The sequence below is a fragment of the Poecilia latipinna genome, unplaced genomic scaffold (assembly GCF_001443285.1).
Source record: "Poecilia latipinna isolate Pla-1442-1.1 unplaced genomic scaffold, P_latipinna-1.0 Scaffold739, whole genome shotgun sequence".
NCBI classification, from domain to species: domain Eukaryota; kingdom Metazoa; phylum Chordata; class Actinopteri; order Cyprinodontiformes; family Poeciliidae; genus Poecilia; species Poecilia latipinna.
Genome location: NW_015113355.1, coordinates 157,066 through 179,606, shown reverse-complemented (window position 1 = coordinate 179,606; position 22,541 = coordinate 157,066). Strand labels below are relative to the sequence as shown.

Below are 22,541 nucleotides of genomic sequence, written 5' to 3'. Positions count from 1 at the left end.
TATAAAAATTTTAATATTTATTTTATTATATTTATATTTTTATTTTTTTTTTTTTTTTTTTTTTTAATACACTTGGCCCAGTATGATCTTCAGGAAACAGCAGTTTTTGTTTTATTTTTAAAGCATTTCTGTTCACCTAACTAAATAAATAAGATTTTAATAGCTAAATATAATTCTGTAAAGGCCAAGAGGGGATCAGAACAGCACTGCATTGGTTGGCCTCATATTCTGTCAGCATTCATTTATAACTGAGACAATTAAACTATCCTTATCTTAACCTTTATATATTGCACAGTTGCACAAACAGAGAGTAAGAAATTACACAAACATACTCATCAAACTGGCTAGCTTGCACTTTGGGTTTAGAACTTAAAAAAATAAAACAAAATTAGATGTTTTCAAGATGTTTGGACATATAATAAACTGAAGTAAAAATATATATTGTTATATACTTGACAACATGACAATGTTCAACTTTGTGACTTTTTTTAGTCACTTTTAGTATTTTGCTTAGAATATACAGGTTTCTAGAGCATTCGCTGTGCAATTTGAACATAGCGACAGCCTGTTTTCCTTTTTGTGCATGCATAAATACATTTGCACGCACAGTTTTATACAATATGAGGGGAGGGAGAACTTTCCTTACTGTTGCACCACATCTCCTCAGCCCCACAGTCACTGAAATCGCTGGTTGTTGCAGGACAGATTGTTCATGAATTTTGAATCGATCCTTTTGGCTTTTATAAATTAGAAATGGTCCTTTCCACAAGTCCATGGCTGATGGCTCGGAGGGATTGTCAGTGTGAAGTGGCACACAATGTACAGCGACGTTAAGGGTAGGGTAGATAAACATATGTTGCATTTGATCGAACCTACATGCACATTTTGGCATGAAGGATGTGGCAGCCTTCACGTCTGGCTGAATCATATAGGAGCTCCTGCAGGACGGGTCTTGTAGGAAATGTGCATAAATAGATAAAGAGAATGGATGGGTCTAAAGAATAACAGTAATCAATGTAGAGCAAAAGGAGGAGACATCCTGTCTAAAAAATGACACAATCTATCAACTAAATTGCACCTCCTTCCTTAAACATTTACAAAACGCAGCAATTTTTAAACAGTGGTGTATTTATTTTTAAGATGTCGGCCTTTTTTGGTTGGAAATGTTCTGACTTAGTGGGAATGTTTCAGTCAAATTCAAGATGTTATTCTGGAACAAAAACAGAAGAGAAATCGGGGAGGTGAACCTTGTCAATATGTCAAAACGTGATTGTTGCTTAAAAAAAAATACATCCTTACCTTTCAGCTAAATCAGTCATGTCATTTTGAAAGTGATTTTTCTTCACAGAATAATGTGAGATTTTTTTTTTTTAAATGTGTTTACTGTCAGATAACTAAGTGTAAAAATCCTTGGCATGAATTGCACTTCTCATAGCAGTTACCTAATTGAACATGAAAAATAAAAAAAATGTTACACTGGCACTTTTAAATGTATTTAATTCTAAACTGTTAACAGATGATTATGTCTAATATATTTCTCAGCTGATCAGAAGAATATCTATTATAGGAACTTTTAGTAGTTGCTGACTTCCCTCTTCTGTGGGATAAAAATATAATGTGACATCCATCCGTTGATCCCAAAGGAAAAATGGCTCATTTGTTGACAAGCTACTCCCATCCAAAGTGTTGAATATTTGCAAATATAAATAGAATCATTTTTGAGTATGAAATATATAACACAGGTCTGAAATTATAAATAATTTAAATATGATCTAAATATAACATAAATGAATAAATAAATATTTTAGATCTATAAATAAGTCCAGAGTTAACTTAAGGGCAGGGGGAAATAATATTTTCTCTCCTCCCCTCGTAAAGGCCCTGGGAAATCTTGTTTTAAAGCGAATGGCATTTTGAACCCTTTGAAGTATCAGGACGTTTTAAATAAAACTTTTAGACTGTGCCAGAAAAACTTTACTGGCTTCTCATCACACTTTTCGGCAGGATAAGATTGGCCAAATTGTGACAGAAATGGTTCAAACACAGTCAACCTTTTCCCATGGTCGTGTCAGTCCGCAGATATGAATCCTAAGCTGTTAGCCGAAGAGACTGTAAAAGACGACACAAGACCGCGGATGATAGCTTGTATTTTGGTGTATGTGAAAAGAGTCTGATGAAAAAGTAGAATGCTGAAACCTCAAATCAGTTGCATCATTTGTAAATTAGGAGCAGTAAAAATAAAAAAAGTTAATGTGGACAAAGCTTTCTGTTTCTGTCCTTGAAGTGCCCCATGTAGCCTCTTTAGTTCTCTAGAGAGGTAACATTCCCAGTTTATTTTAAGTACCACATTCTGTCCAGCTGCTTCACATCCTCTACAGGATAAATAGATAAAGAGAGATAAGTTTGAGACTCATGTCTCTTATGTTTAGGTTACAACAACAGGTCCCCCTCCGTCCCTCTGTCTCCTATATACGTTACAGTCATAGTGTGCTAATCTCAAGTGAGCCTGTTCTCCATATTTTGCTGTAGTTTTAACTGTCTTAATGATTAAAGTATTTCAACTTGAATTATTCTTTATAAATCCATCTGTTTTTGAGAGAAATTGATTAAACTATTTGGGTATTACCTGATAATCAGATGGTGCTCAGACTTGGTCATTTTAGAAATGACTAATTTTGTTAATATTTTCCCTCAGTATTATTTACAGTTATTCACAGTCAAACCAAACCAGTTGTTGGACAATATTATGACTCAAATGACATATTTCAAACATTATTATTTTATTTATGGTTAATGTTAGATTTTACACCAAAATCAGCTGAAATAAATCTGTTAAATTAAAGCCAAATTCCTCACTAGTAGCAAAATGTTTCACATTCAAACGTCGACGTTATCAACTGAATATATTTATAACAATGGCTACAAAGTTTAAAAGTTTAACTGATCTGCAATAGATACGACAGGAAAAGGATTCCTCACATTATGCGCTCCATCACCTTTGGCTCTTTGTAGCTGAGATTGTGGTAATGTGAAGTAAGTATGTGCTGATACAGCATTTCTTTCCCCCCCAAACATCTTCCAAATAAAGAGCTAAAATAGGCATGTTACACAGCATCATCCCTGTTTGGGCCTAATTGTTTATTTTGTACAGCTGTCATTCATTGCTGTCGCCCAAATTTATTGCAACAACAACCAAATCTTTATGAGCTTTGTACAGAGAAGCTCTGCAGCCTGTTGAGATCCCCTGTTATTTGTTTTTGGGTTTATTTCAATTCATTGTTGGCAGGAAGCAAGGTTCCCACCAAATTGCAGAAATAAATCATTCTCCCTCTCCTTAGGCTTTTCTCACACTCGGAGCATTCGCCTTCACCTCTGTCCAGCCTTGCTCCAATGCTTCAGTCTAATAATATTTATTTGTCTATTTATTATTCTTCCTCTGTGCCTCCTTTAATCATGGACTACAAAGCAGTGATTTCTAGTGTTTTGATTAACAAGTCCTCCAGGGTTGCGATAAGATAAATGAATGACTTTATATGAACAATATGAACAAAATGTTTGTGACCTGGCTGAGGTTCATGTCCAAAACGAAGTCTGATTAAGTAACTGTTACAACGACCTGCTGGCTTACCAATAGGTGACATACATGGTGCTGTTAAATGTCTCCTTTTGAGAGAAAAATAATATAGAAATAAGCTTAACACTTAAAGTAGATTCAAAAAGTGTCTAGAAAACTATTTTCTAGAAAGAAAAGTTCTTATCTCTTTGTTACTCGGTTTCAGAGGCATGCTATATGCTGTTATGACATTAGTAGACTAATGCAAACCTTTCTGTGGTCAAACTTTGGTCTGGGTGGGAGAAATGTGAAGTGAATTACAAGTATCGAATTCCCACCATCCAAGCGGTTCACATCCTCTCTGCTGACATTAGCAACCCTAAGGGCTCAGTTTCGGAGTAGGTCACAGTGTGCTTTAAATCACTCCCAGACGCCTCGTTCACACAGACACAGATGAGAAACTGAAAAGACGCTTTGATTTCTTTGACAAACCACCATGACATCTTCATAAAATAACAAGTGAAACAGTTGGAAGAGAAATCGATTTACTGGTTTAAGCAGCATCACTGACATGAATGTAAAACAATGAAAACACATTACTGATCACAGGTTATCACAAATCGCTTTGATGAATAGTGGTAAAAGTAATACTTCAGCTAAAAGACATTGCTTGTTCTTCTGTACACAAGTGTGCAAAACACCCAAGGTGTGCAAGTAATGGCGCACGTTCATGCAAGTATACATTCAAACTCACAGGTTTGCATTTATTCACATATCAATGAAAGAAAATATAAGTATATGTACAGTGTTTAAGGAAGCTATTTTGACTGGAGTAGTATTACTACAGAAAACATTAATGTTTTGCTCTAGTGTTAATTAGGTGAGTATTTGTTCCAAGTCTCATGTTGAAATTGTAGCTAAAGTGGCCAGAATGTAAAGCTTTATTTTGTCTTACAAAGGAAGTACAGTGGACCCCTGCCTATTTGTGTTTTTTTTTACTTGCAGATTTTTCAATGGAACATAACTCCAAAGTATTTATGGAGCATTCAGCTTTTCTTGGATTTATTATTTTGTTTTTGTAGAAAAAAAATTTCAGAAGAAAAATGCAACTGGCGAAGCTGAAATACCTATTTGATACACTATTTCTTGTTTGCAAAGCAGCCAATCCAGGAACCACTTTCATCTTCCTTGGCAATGATTGGCTGTACCCTCGGAGCGGAAAATAAAATGCAAATTAAGATATATTTGGTGTTTGTACTATTAAATTTTTAAAGAGGGTTTCCAGTGTTTCAGCCATTTACAGCTGGTTTTGATCCCTAACTTCTTGCAAGATTTACCGGTTTTCACTGTACTTGTATTGAATCAAAAAAATTCTAAATATAATTACATTGTGCACAACATTGATAATTAGTCAAATCCTTCACTTTTGCATATGATTCTGGTTGATAACTGTTAGCTATTTGTTTCCTTTTACACAACCCACCCATATTTTAGTTAAGCTTACTTCTCCTATAAATTACCATACATTTCTTTATTTTAACTGGTGCTTGTATGGATTTTAAGCAAAATTATCTTCTGACTGTAGCATACTGGTATTATAATGAAGCTAGTGTTGCCTAAGTAAAATACATATTACTACTATGATATAACACTTTACAAAAGTGAAGATATTAAAGAGATTGATGTTCATTTGGTTATACAAGCTTAGATGAGACCTTTACTGTTGCATTTCTATGGTAAAATTCACAGTGTTGTGATTAAAAAGCTAGTTTGTGTCTTTTTTTCAGTATAGATTTCTTAATGATTTGAACAGAAAATGGTTTATTTTCTTGGAAAACCGAAGTATGTTGTGATGTGTTGCTGCTTATCGGCAAGAAAGAGAAACGTTTAGAGTTCGCACTTGTATTTTACCCAGGTATTCTTGTTGCAGGAACAGTGGTGTACGTTTATGAAAGAATCAAGGGCAGGTTTTAGGTCACCTACCAAAAGTAGCTAAAGTGGTTCAAATACCTTCATTCAACATTCAAGAGAGGGAACAACCCAAAGCTGATAGTTGGTATAGGTTAGGTTCAAGGACTAGATAGCCAAAGGAGACTCAGCAGCCAGACAATTCAGGTTTGTTAGCATAAAGTTCCTCTCAATAAAAGAAGCATTGTTTTATTTTTTGCTTGCTTTCAGTACAAACATGAACTAATAAACCATAGTTACGTTATCAAATGAAATCAATAACCACTTGCTCCAAAGATTTTCCATGAAAGGGAAAATTAGCTGCACACTGACAAGTTTTTTTTCTCAATGTCTGAGCTAAAAGACTGAGTGTTTGACTGCACTTACTATCTGATCTGTTATTAGTATTTTCCTTCCAGATCTGGTTTTCAACCATCACATGTCCAGCATTAGTTTATAAGGGACACATAGTAGATGGACTTATGGAGTGTAAGTGGCGTTATTGGTGGAGTCCTTGAAACAATCATGAGTTAAGCACACGGTAACACTGCTTCCATTATTTTTTTTACGCAACCACGTCATAGCTGGTTAAAGTAAAAAAAGTCAGAAGAAACTTGCTAGTTTTGACACAAGTGGCCATTTGCTAGTAGGGTGAATTATAGATGCGCTGCTCTTGCCATAGCACACTTTTAATCCCTGTGCAGGGTGCCTGTCTATTAGATCTCCAAGCTTCTGCCTCTCACAAATTATTTCTCCTAACTTCCGTCTTTGTACTGGACACTTGCTATAAAAAGCATTATTTTATCACCATATGAGCTCACATTCAATCTAGAAATGTTGCCAGGATGCATTATTTTGTCTTTAGCAACTTTCACCTGCACTGTTTATTTTTTCACATATTTCACAGATTTATACATGGAAATTAATATTACTGGCATGAGCTACAATCGCAAAACTAAAATAAAAAGCTGTAAAAGTGACTGCATATACATGGCCTTTAAAAAGAGTTTAGAAATAACAGGGTTGTAAGTGATAATCTTGCAGATTTATGCCAGTTACTTGGGAAGATTCTTAGCACTGCAAAATCTTGTAACCCTTTACTTTTGCTATACACAGATCTGTGTTCACATTACACTTAAATTATTCTTCTGCCACAGTTTTATTTTTGTAAAAATCTTGAGGGATATAACAGAAACAGTATCCAGCTAAATGCAGTGAGTATAAGTCAAATAAGTTGCAAACCTTCAGTCTTGACGATTATTGTCGTTTGAGTCATTAACATGCCTGTTTGGTTATTAATCCCAGTGAGTAGCAAACTTCTGGGAACAGCATGTACACGTGTCTCAACATCGTTCTCTCTGACCGCCAGCAGACAGCCTTTTCGTTCTTGTTGCCTCCTTTCCAGTGGTGCTGCCCTTTACAGGAACAGCACGCTTGGCTCTTGATAGATTCATTTATAGAGTTCAGCTGTATCCCTTTAAAGAGTCCTCCTCCTCTTCCTCATCATCCTTCTCTTCCTCTTAGGCTACTGTGTCACTGCCTGTGAGTGTGGGAACACAGGGGGGGTTTCTCAGGAAGCTTGGCCCTTCTGCGAGATTCAGGAAACTCACTCCATGGTTTGTTCCTTGTATTCCAGTTCCAAATATTCTTTCTTCCAGATGGATTTGTTTCCTCGGAGTCCAAATTATGCTTTCATATACATTTGTATTTTCATATTTACATTATACTTGCGCTTTGAACTCATTAAAACCTCCAGAGAACAATCAGTTGCTGTTTTTCCTGATACTTTTGTCAGTGTGGAGGTTGTTGGGTTCTGGACTTTTACACTGGACACTGGTACCATTCACGAGTCCAATGCTGTTCAGTTGGTTGTCAGAGTAGCACCAGCAACACAAGCATGACTTGGAAAACATAAAAAGAGAGAAAAATGTACATTTTAGCATGGCTGTATTTATCTATGGGTTTTTCCATATGTGGACTTATCTCTTGTTTGTTCCCACAAAGCCCTTTAACCTCCAAAGTCAGGCAAAGGTTTATCTTGGGTAACATTCCCTTGACAGACATTTACAGACTGTGACCTCAGCCTGTGAAGTGACTACATATATCATCAGGCTGCTTTGGCGTTTTGCTCATGGCATGTCATCACTACGAGGCCTCTGAGTCAGGGACAAGAGGATTGAGTTCACTGTTTGTGCTACAGACCAGTTTAGCTCAAAACAAACATGATGTGGGGGTTATGTGTTAAACATAATCATGTATGTGTATATATGTGTGTATGTGTAATAAGAGAGAACCTCACCTTGAAGCAGTTTTTGAACTTCTTGCTGACAAAGTATAGAATGATAGGATTTATACACGAGTTGATTGTTGCCAGGTTGATACCGAGGTGATCCAGAACCAGCAAGAAGCTGAAAAGATAAACATATCTGAAGATCATAAAGTATTCTCTCTTGGAGAACTAATTTTTTGTGAAAGTTGTGACGTCAAAACATAGTTGCCCCCACACATTTTTCAGTTTTGTTTTTGTTACACTGAAAATGTTTTAGATCCATCCATCCATTATCAGTATCCACTTATCCTTGCAAAGTCAAGCGGTCACTGGGAGAGGGCAGGGTACATCCTGGACAGGTTATGTTTTGGATAATTTTATTTTTTTTACACAGTGTAATTTTCAAATGAATAATTAATTTTGTTGAGGGAAAAAAATATGCAATACAACTGCCTGAAAAGGCAGATGCAAAACAATGTCACAGCCCTATCCAGACATCCAAAACAGGTTAAGCAGAGTTATTACCTGAGTAGTTCACAGCGCATGTTGTCTTTCGGGCGGTATACCATCTTCTTTAGAATCCTGCTGAGGTGCAAAGGGAACCAACACAGGGCGAAGATCAGCACAAGGCAGAAGACAGCTTTGGCCACCTCCCTCCTCTGCAAAGAGAAACACAAGATAAGGTTCCACCTTGTAAAGAGGAGGCATAGAGTCATAGTTTATTTGAAGACAAAATCAAAGTATTGCCCAACCTGTTTCAGGTGTTCACTCAGCGCGATGCGGAGGGTGCCATTCCGGTGGTTCAGCATCTCACAGGTCATGAGAGTGTAGAAGATGGCAGTGCAGATAAGTGGGACACAAAAGTAAAAGCCAAACAGCCACCAGTCTTTTGCCTCTGTGTAAAACTAGAGAGAAGCAAACACAGTGATGGACTCTGTTACATTTGAACTGCATTTATTTCATGGTTTACAGTAGTTTGGTCACCTTAGAATTGAGTATCTGTGGGGCTGAAAGCATCTCAGCAGCCAATGTTTTACACAAATCCTTACCCAAAGAGTAGCTATCTGAGCTTTAAGGGCATATACTAGAAAAGTCCTTTGGTCTGGACTAAATTCAGACTTTATTTTTTTCATTTGATGTGGATTGCATTTAAATTGAGATTTTTAGCATCCGAACCAAAATTTGTAAGCAAAGCCACACAGGTGACAAACATTGCTCCTGTTAGACAGACATGACAGGGGTCGGGACAGATCACAGATCCGGAAAAACCTAACTTCGGAAGTTCTGCGTGCTGCCCATTTCTTTTGCACATATTTGTGAAGAACAATATTTGTCAAGAATAGCTAATACAACACAGGTTTGTGATGTTACATTAATTTTGGAAAGGCATCTGCAAATTCAGCTGCAAGCTGAATCAGGAAAGATGGCAACAGTGGCTCGTGAAGACCCTACTGACGTATATTTCCTGTAGTTGGTCTGGATTAAGGCCAATCTGTGTTCACACCCAAAGCAAACTGCACTAGAATTCATTTGGAAGTGGTACAGTTGTGTGGTCCGCACCAGGATTTGCTTGATTGTATTCACACGTGCACAAAAGGTCTGAAAACAAACTCTGATTAATTAACAGAGGACTAAATGTGTCAGGTGTGAATACTTTCTAACTCAATTATGTTCATGGTGCAGCTATGAATTACACCTGAAACTGTATTTAAGTGCTTCTGAAAGTCAAAATTGATCATTATTCACAGTGACATGGTGGAACAGTAGATGTCTCACTTTTCTTTTCAATATCCAGAAAACACCATCTGGTTGCTGTTGTTCCGATGTGAAGTGAAGTTTATGGGAATTTTGCTCAGAAGTAGCAAACAAAGCTGGTTCCAATTATGCAGTGTATAATACAAGCCTGTGGTTCTGAAAAGGTATGATAAATGTGCTATCTTCAAAACCGAGAAGATCTGGTCTGGCCTTCTCACACAATAGTCGTTTTACTTTATAACCCCACTCATAAATTGATCATTATGGGGGAATTTTGCCATCCTAAATCAAAATACCCCCCACTGCTCCACCCCCACCCCATATATCATGCAGGGTGTAGAGAATTAAAAAGTAAAACGAGCAATTAAACTATAATAGATTCTCAGAAGTTGGCACTATATTGATATCTGGGAGAGATTACAGCAGTTTTGAGTGTGTGGAAAAGCACATGTGGCTACTTGAGGGCTAAGGCCCCCATAATTGCACTTGGCCTGCAATCAATTATGTGTGTCAGGCATGTGGAAAGGCCACAATCACAAAGAGAGAGAACAAGGAAGAAACATTACTGTGTTCAAGTCTGAAAGTGAGACTTTACTCAAAATATTGGCTCAATTGGTTTATTTTCCAACACTGAAATATCTTTTTTTACACATTTTCTTTCATGTTATTTATTTAATTGCAATGGATAGCAGTAATTTCAGTTGTTTATTGAACAACCACATAATGTTGGAGTTGATTGCTTCAGTGTTGCATTGATGCATTGATGCACATGCCAGCTGTCCATTTAAAAAAAAAAAAAACCTCTCATTTCAAAGAAATATTACGTCTTTGAGATAATGGAGACACTACTCAACATGTTAGCTCTCACTTCAAGTAGTTTCAATGCAGGATTGGACTTTCTGTCTCTTCAGTCCAGTGATGTTTCAGTTCTATTTTCCCAAAATTTTAAATATCTACCATTGTACACTAGAGCTTCACTGTCTTGGCTTTTTAGTTTCATAAATGGTCAAATAGCAAAGAAAAAAATTGTTGAAATATTGTGCTATTTGATATTTTTTTCTTTTTAGAAATTCAGATGTTCGAAGAAAGTGAGAGTTTTTCTGTCTTAACGGGCCCGTTGTTGCAGTATTTAAACTTAAAGGAAGGTTGTATTTAAGCTTATAGGAAGGTTGAAATGTGGTTTCCTGGAGTCTGCACTTAAAGCAGTTGGAGAATGTATTCGCTATTTGCATGTTAACTAAATCAGCTTCAACCTAAAGTGGTCTATAAAAAGTGTTTAAATGCTCTGTTTTAGTTTCTACCTCAGAGTAGAAACTGTGCCAGTGTAAGTGGATCCATCTGTAACATAAGGTTGTGTAACATAGGAAGCAGTAGAACCCAAATCTGGTGAATGTGTCTTATTAAGGGAGAAAACTTTGCCCACACGTACCTCTGAGTGTAGCAAACATTTTAAAATCAAATATATATTCTTAAATTGAGTTTAATATTTTTGTACTACCAATCATTTGAGATCACTCAAAATCTGTCTTTGTTTGTTTGCTTGTGGACATATCGCTGAGTGCTGATCACGCCAAATCTGGATTTTAAAATTTTATTTTGTAGTGCAACAAGAGGCACAGACAGGAAATGGATATCCTTTAGGCAAAGAGCCTAAACTCTCTGAACTTAGTGTTTCCTGTTGCTTCTCTTCGGTCAGAAAACTAAATGTTGAGGTAAAACTGCAGTATGAAGAAAATCTCCCCCTTTTTTTTATTGCTGCAACAACCAAGAACCACAGAGCCTCGGCACAATTGTGAGATGGGTGGCCTTCTCCCACGCATCAAACTCTACGCCACTGGCAAGTGCAGTGTACTTTGCTTCCAAGCAGCTTAAGACTAATTAAGTGTTAAAGACAAGTGTCTAGCATTTATGCCATTTATATTTCTTTTTAAATTATGTCCACATAGCTTTGTAATCTTTTAGAAATAGTTCTCAATGTTTTCTGATAATCTTTCAGTTTTTCCTTGTACACTGTCCATTTTCACTAAAGACAAAAATTAAAAGTGCAACAGAAAGTTATAATTATGAGATTTAAAATAATAAAATTTAGATTTTTCAAACTATATTTACAGGAACAAAAGTAATAATTGCAAGAATAAAAATCATAACTGACTTTCAAAGTCATTTTTATGAGACATAAAGTCACACTGTTTTTCTATGGAGGCTTGCTCCAGTATCTCATTGTCATGATTTAGAATTTCATAATTATAAATTTGAAAGTCTAAATTATGATACTGGATCTCAAAACAGACTTTCTCATAATTGTAACTTTAAATGTCAAAATTTTGACTTTCTACCTCAAAATTATGGCTTTGAATCTATAACCTCGAAAATCAAAATTATGTCTCTGTATATCAAAATTATGGCTTCACATCATAATTATGACTTAGAAAGTCTAAACTATGACATTCAAACTCAAAATGATGACTATTTGTTGGGCTTTTATTTTTTTCTTTAATGTAAAAAATGGGCATTTATATTAATGGCCAGAAAATCTAAACATATTTAAAAAAAATCAACTTGTTAAAACATCACCCCTCAGATCACTTACTGATCTGAGGGGTATTTTAGTTTGCTGTCAAGTTACCAGCAAACTAAAATACCACTTTTTTCTGTTAAGCTCAAGTTGAATTGAAAACAGAAAAAAGGTAATATAATGGCTTACCCTCATGAAATCGCTTTGTGGATTAAGCATGCAAGTGCGCATGGTGGTGTTGCTGAAGTTGAAGGTGACCATGTCGAAACAGACGGCCTCAGGCACGGCCAGGATGAGAGACAGAACCCAAATGGTCACGATCTCGATGACGGTGAGGAGAGGGATGCCCACTCCCTGCACTCGGCTCCAGGATGCCACGGCTCTGTACCTGTGTGACGGGCAGATGCAAAGACGAAAGTCAGACTTTGACAGATAACCAAAAGGTTATTCATGATAAACTACTTCTGTTAATTTAGCTGAAAGATATTATTCAGGAACAAGACTGAACGAAAAATAATGGATCGATGAATAGAAATCTGATATTTTAAAATTGAATACTGGAAATGTAGGATTAAGATTTAATTTATTTGTGAGAATGTGGGCTTCCTATAATGTTTCAATAACCTGGGATGACCACTTCACATATCCATTCTATTATTGTGTTCTATCTACAATGTGTGATTAAACTTTAACTTTTAAATTCACATAAATTAGATTTTTCTGTCCATTTTAGCTGCAAATAATATATTAGTTTCGTTTTCAGTCACTAATTCATGAACAGCACTGAAAAATGCCATTTGTTTATTAAATGCAACAGCTAACAAAAGTGACTTCCTGCCTGCCAGCATGCCAAACACAACAAAATGCTCAGTCAGCAGACAATCAGAATTTTAGGAATTTATGAGGCGAGATGATCAATTGTTTATTTTTAATATCTAATATTTATATTTTTGTGAAGCCTCCAAACAGGCTGGCCCATGTTGGCAGTGAGGTCTCTGTGTGTTGGCTTGTGTTTGCCACGCACTAAATAAATTGTTTGCTTGTTTGTTTCATTAATGGAAACCACTTGTCGAAATGTTTTAGTAAAACCGTGCATCAAGATTTTATGGCAAAAATAATATATTTTTCATGATACATTTGAATTTCCCTGTTGAACAACATGGCGGCATTTATATTTCACTAAGTGGAAATGTATCCACCTTTTCCTCTACTTGTAGCAGTGAAATGATGCAAAGGTGACTAAAATAGATTGTAATATGTGCTCAAATAAATTTGCTATGCAGTTCCAGGAACAAATGGAGATGATGTGCTTTTGAATGCAACCGAACAGTTCCTGGACCTTCCTCATAATGGAAGTTATTAAAACTGTCTGGCTGGTTGAACCTCGGAGCCTTTTGGATAAGGTTGAATCTCTTACGGCATCTGTGAAGCTGGATAGTGCATTAAGTGACATGCCAATGAACAACAGCACTTCAGGACCATAACTTATTCATTACAAACATATTTTAAGGCAATATCAAACTCATTAGCATGCTGGCTATCAATACAGCAAGTAAAGTTGACTTCACAAAGTGTACATATTGCATAGTAGCACTTCATGTAAAGATGTGTAAAGCCATATAGTGCAGAAGCACAGCTTCACACCTAAAAAAAGGAAATGCAACCTTTAATTGGAATATAAATACATACATAGTGTGGGGAAAAAAATTTACTGACCTTATGAGATAATTAGAATATTCTTTTCATTATGTATCAAATAATTCTTCCCTCCCGATATATAAATATAATAGACACATATTTATGTTGGATACTAATTAAAATGGGAAAGAGAGGAGAGCATGCTTTTTTCCTGCAAAACCAAATATCCAAAATTCCTACTGAAGATGTTTAAAACAACATTTTAGGTGACTAACAAAAAATGTTAGTTGATAATACAGTTTTAGAGCAAAATGCTTTATATTTGTTTAAAGGAAATTGCAAAGTGCAAAGTAATAAACAGATGGCATTTGTAACTCTCCAGTTTTCCAAAATATTCATCATCTACATTTTTCTGGTGCCCTAAGATGTGAACTGAAACAGAGATTGGCATCTTGGACTCACCAGCCAGTTGTGCTTATTTCCAGAAAACCTCCATCCCCACATAAAAAAGCTGCAATATTTTTCAAGAAGCTACAACTTTTATTTGTTTACTTATTTGTTTTTACTTTGTTCTGAATTTTGGTTTGGTTGTGCGTCCCCCAGAATATCTACTAATATCCGGTCATCTCTTTACTAACTGGAGCAAAGTGTCCATAAAAGCAGTTTAATTTCTAAAGCATTGTACCCTTCTTTTACCATGGGTTTTGGATGATCTTATAAACAATTGCTGCAAGAGGGCTTAACAGGAGCAAAGGGATATTTTGTAATTCAACTTATGAACAAACTCATAAGTAGTACTGAGTCGATGGCTTTCCCAAAAGTGATCATCTAGTCTTCCTGTCATTGTTAAGGAATGTTTTCTATGTGGTCTCTTATATAAATAAGCCAAAAGCAAAAATAAATCTTGAGCAAAGCATTTCCTCTCTATGTGAAAAAAGGATTAATTACAAAGGGGCGCCAAATAAATCAAATTACTTATAATTTGTTTTGAAAAATTGGGCTTCTATAGCATAAATTCTGAACAGTAATTAGTAACTTTGTTCAAGAACAAAAAAAAAATATGTTGCATCTTTACAAATGAGGAGACATGACCATGACAGTTAAACATCAGTATAAAGACATTTGGATTACATATTTTTTCTTAAACTTAATTTCCTTTTCACTTTCTCTGCATATCAAGCAGATTTACATTAAGGTTAATATTTTTCATATGTTTGTGCTACTGAGGAGTCTGACAGGACTGACCTGTCCACACTGAGGGCGCACAGGTTTAGCACTGTGATGCCAACGGAGGCCTTCTGTAGGAAAGGCACCAGCTTGCACAGACACAGGCCAAACCAGTGGTCATCAAACGGAAAACGGGATGCCAGGAGCTGTGGGAAAGAGTCATTATTTAAACAACGCTGCACAATCAGCTGGTTATTTCTCACCACATGTTGACTGATTTAAAACAAATCTGTATCAAATATCTGTACGTTATAGATCTCTGGTCCGCTTGTGTACAAATATGCAGTTAGGTGGTCCAAAGTTCACTTTTTTGACCCACATCAGTTAAATTTCACATTCACACTTCCACAAACAAATCAGACTTTCTAGGCAAATGAATTAGAGTTGGATTAAAGCGCGATAAACAAAGCTGTTGTGAATGAACCCTTTGTCTGCATAGCATAACATGAGCTAGGTGTTGGGCCACTGCACCATATTTTTGATGTGTAGTCATAAAATCTATAGAAGTGGAGCCAATCTGTTACATATGCTGATGGCAAAAAATTCTGGGGATTATGATAGAAAGAATGCCACAGAACAGTCGAAAAGATACAGTTCTTTTCTGTTCTAGACAATTGTAGTGTGTTAAGGTGTTTGAAGTCAGGACAAGTTACATATCCACGAAGACGATGTGTGACGATGAGAGAAATACTGTTTTATAGAGAAGGGAAAGTCTTTTTTAATAAATCTAATTAAATTGATATTCTTATATAAATGATAATGATTCAGCATAAAAATTGGGAAAAGCTGAATCAAACTGTTCTTTCTGTGGATTCAGGCCCATATTTTAGTCTCAAACTTTCTCTTTTGGCTTCAGACTAGAGTTTCTTGCAGAGGTGTTTATCCTTCTTGAACTTTTCCACATTTTGCCATGCTTCAACCATAAATGTCAATGCATTTTGCATAGTTGTATGCATAATGCAGTGCATCATTGTGAAGGGAAATTTAATGGTTTTCAAAATCGTAAAAGTTTATTTGTAATCGTTTAATTGCATGCATTGTAACTAGATCCTTATGCTCTAACCCCTCCTAAAAAGGTTCAGGGCAATCCACTGCCTTCAGAAATCTCTTAATATTGACTAAAATTACATTCAAATGCATTGTAGTTTGAGGCTGATACAGGTTAAAATAGTAAAGTTAATAAAAACGGTATAAGGAGTGGTGTAAAAGAAGCAAAAATGCAACTACAGAGCTCGGTTTGAAAAGAAGGTGTCTGGAAATCAAACTGACCAAACTAACATCTAAAGTTCAATTATAGGCATTTGAATTCTGTGCCATTGAAGTTTAAATTCTAATCAAGGACATCTTCATATAAACTTTACCTTTGTTCTTTTCAGGTACTTTCCTCCCTTCAACATAAAAACAAAGGAAGAGTTTTCGGAAACGGTGTCCTTATCCCTAGGAAGACGGGGCAGGGGGGTTGCAACCTTGTGGACGTGGCTCACTCATTGTTTGTGCGCAGACTGCTCCCCCCAGAAGATTTTTTGTTTCCTCTTTGCACATGTGTTGCTCAGACAACAAAGTCGCCGTGCCCCTCAGAGTCCCAAGTTAATTTTAACCAGGTGGCTTTCCTGACTTCTCTCTGTGCAAAATGACGTTCTTTTAATGTGGCTGCACAGAGATTGGTGTGACTGATCCCTCAATCCCGCCATCGCTCTTTATTACTACACAAAGCTTGACAGTGTTTACTGGCATAAATCGAGTTAGGCCGAAAAGGGTCTGCAACTGTTTAGCACATAAGTCACGCAATGTTTCATATTTTCAAGTGGTTGTAAAAGCAAACAACAGGGCTGTGAGTCACTTGAAACCACAAAGAAACCTTTCTAAATAAAAAAAAACTGATTTGATCTGTTACTCTCATGCAAATTCTTAGCAACTAATAAATCAGTGCCTTTAAATGACTGAAGTTTATGTTGTAAATACTTTACAAAAACACGGGAATAAAAGAACTACAGCCTGAACTAACTGAAATCTCCACATAATTTATGTGCCATGTGTTTTTGTCAAGTCATTACTGACTTACACAAAGAGATGAAACAATCTAGTCTAGAAAACTAGATTTCTGTCTTCTGCTTTGCTTCAGATCACCAAAAATACAAGCTGTGAAAAAAGAGCATGGTCATAAAAGTAATTGGTCTCTAAATCGAATAACTGGTTATTGTCCACTTTTTGGAGAATTCAGCCACAGTTGAGGGTTTTCAAGCATTAACATCCTTTTTAAGGTAACGCTACACCTCCCAGCAACCTTCACGTTAGTCTCATCAGTCCATAAAATATTTCCCCATGTCTTTGGGATTATTAAGATGTTTTAAAGGAAAATGTGAGACAGATCTTTGTGCTGTTGTTGGTTAGCAGAGGTTTTAGCTATGAAGCATCCATTGAATGCTTTTTTTTTGTCTCTTTCTCCTTGTTGCATCACAAACAGTGATCACTGGTAGTTAAGCATGCAGTGCTTCAGATTTTCTTGGTTTTTTTAGTGACCTCCTGAATGAGTGACTGAAGCACTTTTGAAGATATTTTGGCAGGACAGCCACTCCTGGGAAGGTTCACTGCTGTTTCACGTGGATATTGGCTGTCACTGTGATTTGCTAGAGATCCAAAGCCTGAATTCTTTTTAAGCCTTTAAAATCAGATGAGTGTAAGTGACTTTATTAAATGTACTTGAAGCTCTTCAGACTGAGGCATGATGTGTCGCTATTTGAGACTACTTCATGCAGTAAGATAGGTTCTGTTTTGTGACTTTTTGATTCTACAGGCTAAGTTGTAGCATTGTTAGTGAAATTGAACTAAATATTTTGACTCATATCAGTCAATTCCTAGGTCAAACATAGGCCCAGCTTAGGTTACCTGTCTTTTGAAAAAATATTTTTGTATTTACTCAGGTTATTTCTGTCTGATTTGTTTGATTATCTGACATATTTAGAGATTACCTATTACGCTTTCTTGAACAGGTTAGGATAAGTCTACGGGCTATGGCATTTTTTTTTTTTTGCATAAAATCATTCTTTGATTATGAGATTTTAGTCTGCCCAATTCTGTCTCTTTTGGGCTCCTTTCAGATTGAGCTATTATAGGGTCTCGCTATAAATCCAAATAAGCTGCTGCTTGCTTACTCAACTTTACACTTGCAAGTGTAAATGAGTGTAAACAGATGCATAATTATGCAATCAGAAACTTTGAAAAGCACTAGTAAAGCCTTCTGCACAATCAACAAGAATTCTCCAAGTGGTTTCTTAATGGTCATTTTACGACAAAACACTTTTCCAGCAACCGTTGTACAGCATTAAAACCAGCTGGTAAGGTGCTGGAGATCTTCTTGGGTAACGGCACAGTGTCACTCAAAAATTGGGAGATATATGAAACTAATCATTTTCCAGACACCACAAAAATGTAACTTTTTGGTTTTAGAAGCAGTAGGAACCCAAATGGAAGTGGACTCTGAATTTTGCAAAATAAATTCTCTATAAGTATTAAATAAGAACCAAGAACAAACAAAATAATCTGTAAGGGGTGAAAATACTTTTTACTTAATTTTTATGGTACTGCAAGTGAAGAATTTGCGTAATAATTAAGTAAGAGACAAGAGGCATGCTTGACTCCAGCCTGACTCTTGTTTATTTTAAACAGTCATATCCGTTCTCCTCTCATCACTTATCTGACTTCATGAAACCGATAACGACCCTCCGACTGATTACGCTTTCCCGTCTCCCTTAAACCGCCTTCCCCTCCTTTTCCCGTCTGTAATATCCCTTTTTTATCTGAGCAAGTCTCCCTCATTGTTGCTGCTTTTCATCATATCAACAGTGTGCAACCTGTCACTCAGCAGTCTGGCTATGAAGATAAAGTTAAGAACAGACATAAACACACAGCAAGGGGAGTGAGAGTGCTACCTTGTACGCATTGATCGGTATATCAATGAAAATGTAGATGAGGTCGCCCAGGGCAAGGCTGGCGATGAGGGCGTTGGGCCCGTTCCTCATGCACTTATTCTGGTATATAATCCTCAGGAGGGTGGCGTTTCCGACCAGGCCGACCACAAAGACGATAACTGAAATGACCGTGTTGATGTACTTAAAATAGTTGCTAATTGAGGGATATGCAACGCACTTTGGAGGTGACACTGGTCTCTTCAAGACTGTATTATTAGCAGAGCTGGATCCCAAAGCTTGCATCCGAGCTCCTGGGACAAATGAAGGCAGATCTGGACTGGCGGTGCTGTGGAGACCTGAGGATTGGAGGGTGGAGTGGATGACTGGTAGAGAGTCCTGGGCTTCCGCTTCCTTTATCTGGCACATTCCTCTGGCTGCCAAACAGGCCATTAGCATGAGCATATGCCGGGCTGCGATCCCCATTATCGAATACATCGAGCTCTTTGATTTCACTGACTGGAAGACTGCCTCAATATGTTACAGCTGGAATGAAAAGAAACGAGGAGAACAGGTTATATTTCCGATTAAAACTAAAGACTAAAATCTAAGTAATTAGAAATTTGAGGTGCAGACCCTTTTTTTTTACTTTTCCACAATGTGTCAACACAAACTGTATTGTATTTAATAGTGACACATAGTTCTACATTGTGAAATGGTTGCGCCATATAGCCTAAAAATAAAATGTCCTTCTTTTTTCAAACTTTGATTTGTGAATTTAATTGATTTTGTTTTCCTGTAACTAAAAAACACAAATGACAGACAATAATATCTTACAAATCTGACTTTTATTTCAATCATTCCTTCTGTGAGTTGACCTGAATTCTGAGTTGAAATTTATAGAAACTGTAAATCTGTTTGTCAAGAAAAGATCGTAATTCTTCGATTCCATTCTAAACAATGGAATTTCAAGGAGTGCATCTATGAAAAAAAATCCAGATTTTTCTCAGAAATGAAGTTTTCAGGAACAGCAGTTTTGATTAATTGATTAAATCAATTCATCATCTTGTCCTTCATTGTGGTAAAGTGGAAGGACATACGTATCTTTCAAATCTTCCTTTACAGGCCAACTAGTTTTCTTCCAGAATCATTCTTTATTTAGCACCTTCCACCTACAACCAGCTTCCACATCCTTAGGCATGATACTGCCACCACTATGTTTTTCTATGAGAGTAGTATAATCAGTTTTATTTCAGTGAATGTTTTCTACCACATACAGAGTTGGACGGTTTTTCTTAAGTTTAGTCTCTCTTCTGCAGAAGGCCAAAGCTTCTCCAGTGATGTAAAAAGACAAAAGACTTTCACGAAGATTAACGTATTGAAGACTTCAAAAAGGGGCTCACATATGGGAGATGCCACCTATAGTTATACTCAGACATTCAATATAAAAATCAACAGAGTGTAAGAAGCACATATTTTGCTCTCACTCATTCCTGTATGAAAATTCAGTTCAGTCTGTAATGTTGTCCTGTTTGTGTGGATGTCCATTTCTTGGGTTTGCACTTTTCGATTCCCACTGCTCCACATTCTCCCTCTGTTTTTGATTTTAAAAGCTTTAAACATGTGGTTCTGACTTTGTTTAAACAAATAAATGTAAGCTGAGCAACAAAAGTATTGAAGTTTAAATACAAAGCAGGCTAAATTACAAAGAGAAAAACAACACATTTAACTTCCTCTTGGATTACGCTCCTTTTCACCAAAGAAAAAAAGAGTCAACAAATTTCCTGAAAAATACAGAACAGTTCATTACACTATGCTGTTAGTAAAGACTTGTTAAAGTTTCAAACTCTTAGATCCACACCGAAGCCCATTTCATCATGTCACGGTGCAGGCAAGTCTTATAGCCTGGAGTTCTTCCTGTTCAAAGTCCCCGCTGTCACCAAGTACACAAAGAACTATTTAGCAGCCAGCCCTTCAAGTAGCATCACAGTTTAGCATCAGCATGACACTGCTGGGATCTGTGACAGCACGCAAACTGATCCATGCATAAATAATAAATACGTTTGGTTTTCACCTACCGCTTCTAAAACGCCTGCCTGGCCCCCTTGGAAACCGTCAGGCAAACTTTCAGCTGAAGCCCCCAGACATCTGTATCACATCACATGAGTAATTAACGTACTATCAAAGCTGCGCCGTATCCCACTTGGTTTGAGCAATGCACCCGTCTGCTCTGAGGTGCCTTCACATTATGGCTCAGAGTTTCCTGTGGAGAGTTTGCAGTATGTCTAAGTGTGTGTGCAACACTGTGCATATGTCTATGTGTGTGTGAGAGCACCAGCAAGACACTTTGACTGGGTGGGATAGTAGTCTCCACCTCCCTTCGGTAACAGACTGGGCCCCCTTTGGAAACATCACCCTCCTTTCCCCTTTTTCTCAGAGGCACCGCCTGCTGACAGTCATATCCAACAGCAGCAGCACACACACACACACACACACACACGCATGCACACACTGATATAGGGGGGCATTTGGGAGCCCAGTGCTCCACTCCTATGCCCTCTTCCTTAAATCCCTTGTACCTCCCCAAAAGGCCCCCCCTCCTCAGTCACATCTATGAGTTGCATACATTACATTACACGCAAGCGTTTCCTCACACAAAGAGCTGCGAAGGTCAGACTTTTAGCAAAGGAGACTTTCAGTTAATGTTTGTTTCATTTGAGAGAGGGGAAATAAAAATCCAACAAAAAAGCAGAAGCTCACAATCGATCAGTCTTCACTTTTACGCGCTCCATGTGTGGCCAAATTACAACACCAGGTTACGCTGCTTTGTCGAGTTTCTAACAAACAAAAACAAACCAAAGTGAACAGAAGAACATGTCAAACAAAGCCAAACAAATCCCAAACAGAGAGCGCGCTCCCTGAGATGACGAGATCCGTGAGTGACGGATGGGAAGGAAAAAAAAGTGAAATGTCAAGCACTCTTACATCAGCGAGCGTTATGGATTTCAAAATGGACCATCTATGTTGATGGGAGCTGAGAGCAGGAAGCAGGCTTTCAGATTCACTACAACGTGTCTTTGGCTTTGCAAAAAGGCTGACGCAGCAAAATGCTGGATGAGTGGAGCCATTGATTTAAAATGAAAACACTTGTCAGGATTTACTATTCGTTTGTACATTTTTCAAATCCCCTTCAGAATTAAGTTATTAATTTTTAAATCAACATACTTGTATCCTCTCTTATTTCTGGAAGCCATAAAATACATTCATCTTTTATTCCAATTATTTCACACTGAAAACTAGGAAACAAGTGAAACTCAAGCATAACACTAGGGGTAGTGGACAGGATGGTCAAGAAAATAGCATCATAATAAAAAACAATCATTTATTTTAAGGCTTTTCTTTACCAAGTCTGTCTCATTGCACAGCAATGCATCAAAGCCTTTACTGAGAGCCTTTCCAAACAAGGTGTGATAAAAATGTAATATTTATTATTGACCAAACACATATGATGAAAGAGAAATGTAAAAGAAAGGAAGAAACACAACCAAACCTACGCTGACACACTGCGAATGGCTAAGGTTCTTCAAAGTCAAACGGTGTTAAGAAAACAAGCTGCAATTTATTTTCTTATTAATTTCTTTATATATATATATATATTTTTTATTAATTATGACTATTTTTCACACTTCAAAATGTTCAGTGTCAGTTTGGATTATGCTATGTAATCTAGTC

At 36.8% G+C, this 22,541-nt stretch overlaps 1 protein-coding gene and 1 long non-coding RNA gene across 2 annotated transcripts; one reads left to right on the top strand and one right to left on the bottom strand.

Moving 5' to 3' along the window:
• The first annotated feature begins 4,070 nt into the window (after nucleotides 1-4,070).
• Nucleotides 4,071-5,705, top strand: LOC106955480 (uncharacterized). Its single transcript, XR_001426585.1, has 2 exons — nucleotides 4,071-5,395; nucleotides 5,433-5,705. It is a non-coding gene; the product is annotated as an uncharacterized LOC106955480 (long non-coding RNA).
• Nucleotides 5,706-5,720: 15 nt separating this feature from the next.
• ednraa (endothelin receptor type Aa) lies at nucleotides 5,721-21,144 on the bottom strand. Its single transcript, XM_015045688.1, has 8 exons — nucleotides 20,888-21,144; nucleotides 18,834-19,355; nucleotides 14,923-15,050; nucleotides 12,229-12,427; nucleotides 8,522-8,674; nucleotides 8,295-8,428; nucleotides 7,800-7,908; nucleotides 5,721-7,401 (listed from the first exon to the last, which is right to left on the bottom strand). Exons 2-8 carry the CDS (start codon nucleotides 19,305-19,307, stop codon nucleotides 7,264-7,266), a joined length of 1,335 nt encoding a protein of 444 aa, XP_014901174.1. The 5' UTR covers nucleotides 19,308-19,355; nucleotides 20,888-21,144; the 3' UTR covers nucleotides 5,721-7,263.
• Between the last annotated feature and the right edge of the window lie 1,397 nt (nucleotides 21,145-22,541).